Source organism: Amblyomma mixtum, chromosome 8 (genome assembly GCF_055824585.1).
Source record: "Amblyomma mixtum isolate Tamu chromosome 8, ASM5582458v1, whole genome shotgun sequence".
NCBI classification, from domain to species: domain Eukaryota; kingdom Metazoa; phylum Arthropoda; class Arachnida; order Ixodida; family Ixodidae; genus Amblyomma; species Amblyomma mixtum.
This window is the reverse complement of record NC_143019.1, coordinates 78044878-78054386: the sequence shown is the minus strand read 5'-3', so window position 1 is coordinate 78054386 and position 9509 is coordinate 78044878. Positions and strand designations below refer to the sequence as shown.

The window sequence follows — 9509 nt, the reverse complement described above, 5'->3', positions numbered from 1 at the left end:
TAGTGTCCGCTGATTCTGAGCTCGAGTGCGAAACAGCTATGATGGTAAGAATGACACGCACAAATATGGCAGGTAGTCTCACATTTTCTATGTGCACGTGCAGGCGTAAACATCGCTTGCGATAGTAAACAAGTGCACCCACAATCATATGGTTGGGTGCACGGATCTGGACGGTTAACTTCTCGAAAACAGCCTCGGGAGAAACTGATTTTGTCTTCAACGCGGAAGCGCAGCTTCTCACGGACTGCAGGTTTTGTAAGCTCCCAGATTTTTTTTTTTCAGAACCAGTGAATTCCACTATGTACGGGCGCACCATGGTATTTCTCGTACTCCTGGCGGTTTGTGGCGCTGCATTGGGTGAGTTATGTGGTCGCTAAAATGCTTTCCGCACGTGGCAGTCGCGTTCAATACGGCAGGCTAAAATCGGCTTCGAGCGCCAAGTGTTCGATTTGTTAAGTTGATGCCGGCCTGTCGGAACTCAGCGCTGACATCGCCAAAGACTTCTAGCGACTATCTCGAATTCGATTGCACGCTTTGTATGCACACTATTTGGCAGGAAGGTCTTTTGTTTCCGTTTTCCCAGGGGGTGAAATAGAGATGTGTTTGTACTATGTGCGCAGAGGAGTCGGTGATATTGGGCAAGTACTCTTTTAACAAAGCTTACACTTTTGCCATTGCCTGAGAGGTTTTAAGCGTAACCGTGCCATATATTAAAAACAAGAATGTTGTGTACAGATTACTTGTATATTATGACAAGTGGCCACTTATCTTCTCGGTATACCGTACCCATGAATGCCCAGCAGGAAGACTTTTTCTGCTATCTGCTCTGGCACGCAAGTTAATAACAGGAGTTACCACTCCTGTCGTCCACTAATGACAGCTTGCCCTTTGTATGCTAGAGGAAATTATAGGACAGAATTGCTTTCCCTTCTGCATGTAACGCGATTAAATCTATACCTGCTCAGCATGCTGCTGTAAACTGGAAAGCATAGTCCAATTGGTTTTAGTTTTATCGGGTATAACGCCCCAAAGCAATTCCGGCTGTGATGGAGGCATTCGTGGAGGGCTCCGGATAATTTCGACCACCCTGGGTTCTTTAACGTGCACTGATATCGCACAGTATACGGGCTTCTAGCATTTCGTCTCTAATGAAATGCGACCGGTGCGGCAGGGATCGAACCCGCGTCTTTCGGGGCAGCAGCCGAGCGCCATAACGATTGAGCCACCGCGGCGTCTCATCTAGTGTAGTGGATACGTTTATTTCATAACTGCTTCAATTTGAAAGCAATGCATGGTATGGACAAATATGCGAACCATAGCCAGCAGGTCAACAGACACTGGAATGGGGAAGTGTAGTGTCAAGATGCATTAACGCAAGCTGACTATAGCGCGAACACGATACCAATATTCCTCTAAAGCATGTGTAATATGGCAGAAAACGTGCGCCTTTGGTGCTGCGCCCTAAGAGGAGGTTGTAATTCCATACTTTGCATCTGCCTATTAGAGAGACTTTAATTACGAAATTTCGAAACCGTCAAATATTTATTAGTAATAAAAATCAATTTAACGAGTCTTTGTAAAGATGTTGATGATTTTTCGGCCGCCCCTTTTTTCCCTAAAAAAACTGGAATTTATGCTGTAAAATTTTTCCAATGAGTCGTTTGAAACTAGACACACAGAGGCGAAAAAGGACTCCGTGATGGCCGTTGGGAGGTTTATAGTGGTGTGGCATGGATTCAGAGATCCGCGCAAAGAAAACTCTTTCGACTTTACCGCAAATTTCTTGCCGATACAGCGTGAATTGACGATCCCACAAAATAGATTTTTGTACAGAACAGCGGCCTGTACAAAGCAAGTTTAATGTGGATTCTGAAATACAGCAAGCTTTGTTTTTGTGATACGTAACATTTCACCGTTTCTCTTTATCCCAACAGTGCCAAAGAGAACGATCTCCAGAAATGTGCAGCAGAGCAGTTGATGCAATAACTGAATTTTATTTGTAACGAAGGCGTTTTTAATTAGCGCTTCCGTATTGTACCCTCCATGCAGGCAGAGATACCGTGTGCCACGAGCCAAGATATCCTGGTCCTTGCAGAGGCTACTTCCCTTACTACTACTTCGACAAAGATACTGAAACCTGCCTGCCGTTCATCTACGGTGGTTGCCGGGGCAACGGAAACAACTTCGAAACGCTCGAAGAATGCGAGAGCCGCTGCGGTTGTGAGTCCGAAAATAACTCTCGTTTGCTTCTGAAACCACTCCTTACGGCGTATGTAAATGCCATTGGTTGAACCAAAAATAATTACACATTGCGTTAGTTTCTATGGCTGCGATCGCGTATCAAGACAGTTTGCACTGTAGGTGCCACCTAAACTGTTTGAGGAGCTGTATCTCGGTTACAAAAATACCGAGTGTTTCAAATAATTTGATACAGAGTTTTCGGTGAAAAACCAAAAAGGTAGTGTGATTTGTGCAGGTGGATTTTGCAGCATGGCGGATATTATGCATGGAGTTAAGTTCTATGATAAACGGTCTATTAACTAAATTTACCTAATCAACTTTTTTATTTGTGATTTCAGAGCGCAACAAGCTGTTCCCAAATGAAGGTCGTCTACGTCGAAGGTGAACACAGTTTTTTCATTTTCTTAATTGGCAATGTGGCTTGAAATATCCAAACTGAAAAATATTAATTTGAAAGCTGGTTGAGTTGGCTTTCGCGGGCACGTTTGTAAAATATCGCCGCTCGTCTTTCTAATACAGCAAATAAATACAGACACCGTTTGTGTGTTTCATGACGTAGAAGCAGTGATTTCCGCGGCAACACTAGGCGGAGCGACACAATTTTATATATCTGCAATGCGGAAAATTCATCTGAACGAGTTTTCAAATGCATATTTTGAGGCACGATATTTGGATTCACATTACCGATTAAGAAAACTTATTAGCTGGGCTCACCTTTTCCTGTTTTCCTTTATTATGCACTGATGAAGTCTCTTGATTTGTTTATCGTTTGTTCATTATCTGGTGCTGTCTAGACGCTGCCTTATATATGGGGCTGCGGACTCGTCAAGCCGCCATGTGGCAGCTTTTTTTTCCGTAGCCCTCCATCTGTAGCACCTGATGGAAATGAAGATTTGATTTGATTTGGTTTGATTTGACCTTCGATGTTGACGGTCTTCAGTTTGCGCATAGAGTGTTGCCCCCTAAAACTAAACTAAAAAAATTATTTAGTAAAAATGTAGTCAGTTTATCGTTCAATATAGAGCTTTATTAGGTATGCAATATCCAACATGCTGCAGAATCCACGTGCACAAATCGTATGTTCGTATTTTTCTGTTTTCAAAGACAAATCTGTATAGAATAGTTTTAAAGACACGACGTGTGCGATGAGACAAAAACTGAAATTTTTGTATTAAAATCCACGTGATCGTACTAATGTTGACGCAGAAGAAGTCTGGAAAACTGTGCTCCGTGGAATAAACTTTCATACAATTGCAGTCTGCCTTATAAGGTAGTACTCATTTGATCTCTGTTTTCTCTTTGTTTCTTTAACCGCCTAAATTTTATATTTAAGCGGGCTGGGCCAGTCATCCCTTGAATGAATGACGCAAGAGACGAGGATCACGAGGGCGGTGACGAATTTCATGCGTCATCTCGGTGGGCTTCCATATTTAGTCCTGCTCCTATGCCGACCGCTCCCGGCGCAAATGAGCCACCGCGGTGTGTGACTAAACATGAAATAAAGGATTTGACCCCAATTTGACCTAAATCAGTCTACACCCGGACGATTCGCACTGACTACAGTTAATAGCGCATTATTGCACTCTAAGAATTCTTTTTCATTGGAATACATTCGAATGGTTTGGTTTTGGTTTATTGGTGTTTAACGTCCCAAAGCGACCGAGGCTATGAGGGACGCCGTAGTGAAGGGCTCCGGAAATTTCGACCTCCTGGGGTTCTTTAACGTGCACTGACATCGCACAGCACATCGGCCTCTAGAATCTCGCCTCCATAGAAATTCAGCCTCCGCGGCCGGTATCGAACCCGCGTCTTTCGGGCCAGCAGCTGAGCGCCGTAACCACTGAGCCACCGCGGCTGGTACATTCGAATGGATAAACTCCCAGGACGATTACCGCTGCATAACACGATATTGAGCGACCGCTGTTGAGGTGTTCATTTTTCACGATACATTCAGGTAGAGAAGGTCATAGCAGCTGCTAATCTTTACACTTATAGAGCGCTCTTTTTTGTGTTCCACATATACTCGTTCTTCGCCATTACGCTCCGCAACATTCCGGAGTAGCCATCGCCGCTGCGCCTCTCCTCGGGCGGCCTGTGTAGTAGCAGCCGCCGCAGATGGATCGTGCTACACGCCTTCGCGCCCGCCATACCATCCCTCTTTCTTTGAAGATAACCATCCACGGGTGATTCCCGTGGCATCCACCTTCCGGTTATGCACTCCTCCGCTCTTCATGCGATACTCCTTCTATGGCTACCACCCTCCTGTTACGCCGTATACAAATGCTACTACACCGACCCGAAACCCTGGAACTGGCGTCTGACAGTAGTCACTGTAAAAGAAAACTCGCTAGGCAGCGTTATGAAATGTGACCACCCTCAGTAAGCCGGGCTGCTCAGCCGTCACGGAACAGTCACGACGCGACTACATGAAGATGTTTGCAGTCCAATGCAAAGAGCAGAAAAACAATCGCTGTGCTCTTTTCAGGCCCATATTGGTAGCATCCTAGCTAAACTCACTGAAATGTTATAAGCCATGCTCTTGTGAAGGTTATGTCGACTTTGTAGGCTGCAAGAAATCTACGCGAAGTCTATATGCTACAATTGTGGTTGGTGGCGCAGAAGCTGATAAAGTGCGTTGAGTTAATTGAGAGTGTCCCATCTTTGCCTTGTTAATATTAAGAAATCTTCCTTTTCTTGAAAACATTTCGTTAGCACCTTTCCGTGAGTGCTTCTGAACTGCTCGTTTCACACTCTTTTCCGTACAGGAGCACCAAGGATGCTGAGTGGCAGCTCCCGTTTCGTATAAAGCAGACCAGGTGTCCTTGCTTTGGCGAAAGTCAGACGGGGCTGGAGATCATCAAAGTTTGAAGCAACACAGAGCCCATCCTCGAAAAACTTCCCCCTTCCAGCTTCAAGTGGATGTTTTTTCCTCGATTCCTCTCATAAGCAACAGATTATTCGCTGAGCTAATTAACACTAATCTAAACGCGTGGCAAAATGAAATTCCGTAGCTAGTAAATAAAATGATACTTTGGTACTCTGGTTTATTGTCAATGTTCGTCTCTGTACGCAGAACCAATTATTTATTTTCTTCAGAACATCTTACGGACGTTAGTGGGCTTTGCATGCAGAGTATTGATTTACGAATGCATATTGATACTATGAATGATCCAATCAAGCAATAAATCAGTTTGTTTCGCACTGAGGAAAACACTTTACAAGTTTGAGCTTGCCAAAGCCTTATTAGGCTTGTCAGAGTGTGATAAGTCGCGTGCAGTGCTTTATAAACTGAAAAAAGAGGAAATGAGTATACATACCAGAATTCGAACAAAATTAACACGGTAAGAACAAAAATTTCACTCATCAATGTTCATAGTGAATGATAAAAAGAGCGCGGTGCATCAAATCGTATCAACACGAGGAATATGCCAACACCTATACGCTAATAAAAGAACATAAAAAACTTACCGTCAAAGGGCCTACGGCACGACAAAGGCGAAATTAGCGAAAAAATTGCAACATCAAATAAAATTTACACTAAAGGACTTATATTAAACTCATGCTTATACTTTACAGGTAAAAAAACTAACCTAAACAAGCTATTGCGTTCATCTACTTTTGATTGAGTCAGGTCAAAACAGAAGAACGCGATAGTTTTTTCAGTATATAATTTACATTTAGACAGGTTGCACTTGATGGCAACGCATTTGAGAATGATGACGCATAGAATGCACGAGATATTTTAAGGTAATGAGTGCAACAGCGTGGAATCACCTGCCTACTTGTGGTTCTCAGACAACTACTCGGATATAGTCAACTTTATACGCAGTTGACCAACAATGTTCTACAGTTTTTTTGTGCTAATAATTTATCCAATATTTTAAAGTATGCGAAAGAAATCTATTTATGCAATTCGCCGTAGATGGCGGGTTAGATGGCTGAGTGAAGCAGTAGTAGATAAGTAGTTGTTAGGAAGCTTTTGTCGGATAAGAACTGACCACGTTGCAAGATTGTGAGCACGACCATTGACGTCATCAGTGCACAAGAACACTAGAGGGTTTGATAAGATCTCTTCAAGCGTAAGCGCATGAATTGTCCTCTGGATACCCCATTTAAATGACATATGCGGTAGTCCGTATGTCGAACGTGCTGTGGTACAATGGTTATCAGTGCTATTATGGGCGATCAAACAGAGGTGCTCTCGCGATGCCAAACAGGGGACAGCAAAATCAACCTCTTTAGGAAAGCACTGCCCACTATTACACGGGAGACGACAGACCGCTAAAATTACCAAGGAAAAGTTTGATACTGATGTCCGCGAGACAGCCACCTCACTTACTTGTTTTGTCGCGATGTACCATGTTTCCTTGTACCGCTCCTGCCTTGGCCACCAAATGGAGGCTGGCAGTATTGAATAAATAAAATGACAGAAGATTTAATTGTACACAGCAGACACTTTTTTACAGATGCAGCTACATCCTCTGATTTGCCTGCTGTGCGTGCTTCTGCAAATATCTGGAAACCAGATAAAGAACAGCACAAAGGACCATTGGACGTAATGTTAATTTCTGTTAACGCCAAGGCGCAAAAGTTGATTGTAAAAGTAATGTTAATGAACACATATCACCCCCGAGTTTGCGACTGCGGCGTATATTGACGTATGCAATGCGGATAGTACTGTTGTTGGCTTTACATACACTTTGAATTTGTGAAAAGTCGCCACAGGTTGATGGAGCCGAATCAGCCATGCGTACATAATCATTTCCAGACGCGCCGTTTTTTCCAGTCGAATGACGGAGGCGCCCTCAGATTTTCTAGCTAAAAAACTGGTACGGTTTTAACGTAGCTAAAACATGTAGACGTGCGAAATCATGTGCTTAGCCTGGTTTGAGTAGCTTTGGTGGGTCGTCGGCACATCTGGCGACGATATTCGACTCAAGTTAAGCTCTGTTAGAGGTTAAGCTCATCTGATTTGTTTGCGCCGCAGATGATAGTTGATGAAGGCGGCGGTGTGCAATGTACGAAGCGAGAGTGTGTAGCAGTTGTAAACAGGGCGTCATCGGCTTATAGCATAATAGTGCTAGCTTGCATTGGCCAGGGAAGCTGATGTGTTCGCGCCGCTGCGGGTTTGAAACCTAGGCGTGGCAATATTTATTTTATTTCGACAGTTTTTCCATAGTCACCGTCAAGGTCAAGCTTCACACAAATATCTTGATTCGTTTCGACCGTGTGAAGCAATGCTTTGGCACTGATGATTTCATCGCATCTCAGATGGAAGCGTATTTGAAGCCTTAATAGTTCCTGTTCGCACTGGCCAGGTAAAACACTTCACTATTTGCTCGGATCTGGTCGTCACTGAAAAATAGCTTAAGAAAAGTACTGAAGTTATGAAAAGTACAATCTTAGGCTAGAGCTCCAAGTGCCTTATAGCTCCAAAAGAGACCAAGAAAAAAAACAGCACGTTGCACACACAGCATAATTATGAAAAGTGCAATCTTAGGCAAGAGCCCCAAGTCTCCTATAGCTCCAAAAAAGAGCTGGAAAAAGAACGGCACGTTGCACGCAAAGCTCAATTAGAAACAAGAACCCTGTTCCTGTCTCTGCATTTAACTGTCCATTATGATATTGAAGAAACTTCACTCTTAACAATTTCATTCTTTCTTTTACTAAAATCTATATGGTGAGCGACTGATAGAATATGTTGGCGCAATAATTTGGAAAATAAAATTGCTGTTGATGTCAGACCTGATCAAATTTTTTTCATAAACTGGAAAACGATTATCTGTTGTCAAATACCTAGGATTGTGCTCCGTACTGGGTGTTCTTATAATTTTTTATCCCTGACAGTGAGACGATGTGTCATCTGTGAAGAAACGCCATGCTGTGCTTCACTTCTAGTTTTGTACGCGATTATATTTTGTGTAACTTGTGCTCTGTAGTCATATATAATACCAATGTTTTTATTGGAGCAACTTTTCGATTCTAACAATTCTCAGGAATACTGCCTTAACTTGTATTGCTATTCGTGGCTAGGGTGACGATGACAGTCGGCAGGGTTGGGACGCTCGCTTCTCCAGCTGCACTGAAAGCAGCGCCAGGTTCTAGGTTTGTGCTGAATGGAAGGATACCATCACCACAGACTATGATCAACCTCGATCATAGGTGAACAGGTGGTGGATGCAGCTTGGGAAAGTCCAAGCGTATCGCGCGAGCACTCTTGTAGCCCTGCGAATGGCGCCTAATACACCAGAACTATTTACTACATTATGATGTCCAAACCCTGTTCTGGTGATGGCCTTCATAGCACCCCTGGTCACGGAGATCAGGCAGCTCCCCAGGCCTGGTTACGCAGTGCCATGAACACGCGGATTTTTTCTTCTCCGGTAGAAAATGCGACACAGGCATTGGAAATGCGGTCCTCTCACACTAGAGGCAGATGGTTTACCTCTACTCTACGTCATCGCATGCACACTATACTTATCCACTGCTAGTCACCTCGTGTTGCTCGTATCAGAACTTCTATCTCCTCCATTAACCTTGTGCATATGTACAGAGATAATCTACAGAGTCTGAACACGGCGGCTGGGCAGTTTTCGCCTACGTAGTCATCCCAGTGCTTTCATATCACGGAGGTGGTACTACCGTATGCTGACGGCAGTAATCAAGGAGTCTGCTAACACAAACGCTTCACGATGTCACCCCTCACTGAAACAGCGACCAGATGCTTAGGGGTACAAACCGAAATAAGCTGAAATGAAATAAAACGTGTCGTGCTAGTATTCCTTTAGGTACTGCTTTCATATTTGCAAACATACCTTGCTTACTTGTGTCGGATAACGGCAAGCGCCATATGAGCATATATCTGGTCCGTATAACGAAAATAAGAAGACACTGTTATTAGTAATGGGAATGGGTCCCCTGGAGAAACTGGATTAACACTTTGTTTTCTAAAAAAAATGTATTGTCGAAGAAATTCAGTTGTGTTTCGGATTAGGGGCGGGGACGGCTTCGGAAAGCAATTTTAACGGAACGTTAACCACAGGAACATACACCACAGCGCTGCTCCTGCTCGCGGTTCAGGTCCGAGACATTCGAGAATTTTCAGGGCGACAGTACCGTTTAAAGGACGTTGACTGCGCTTCATTGTTAATATAATGTTTGTGCTCTCAGAGCACTTTTATCCGCATTCTACAATGCTGTTTCTTTCAGAAACTCTACATTGGTGGAACCGGGCAATTAGTTTGCTTGAACCTTAATAGGAACAGCGA

The 9509-nt window shown here is 43.6% G+C and overlaps 1 protein-coding gene across 1 annotated transcript; it reads left to right on the top strand.

The window, feature by feature from the left end:
• The first annotated feature begins 256 nt into the window (after positions 1 to 256).
• Positions 257 to 2313, top strand: LOC149333107 (PI-stichotoxin-She2a-like). The gene is made up of 2 exons (XM_089558563.1): positions 257 to 357; positions 2050 to 2313. The coding sequence occupies exons 1-2, from the start codon at positions 300 to 302 to the stop codon at positions 2289 to 2291; spliced, it is 300 nt and encodes a 99-aa protein (XP_089414689.1). The 5' UTR covers positions 257 to 299; the 3' UTR covers positions 2292 to 2313.
• The last annotated feature ends 7196 nt before the right edge of the window (positions 2314 to 9509 follow it).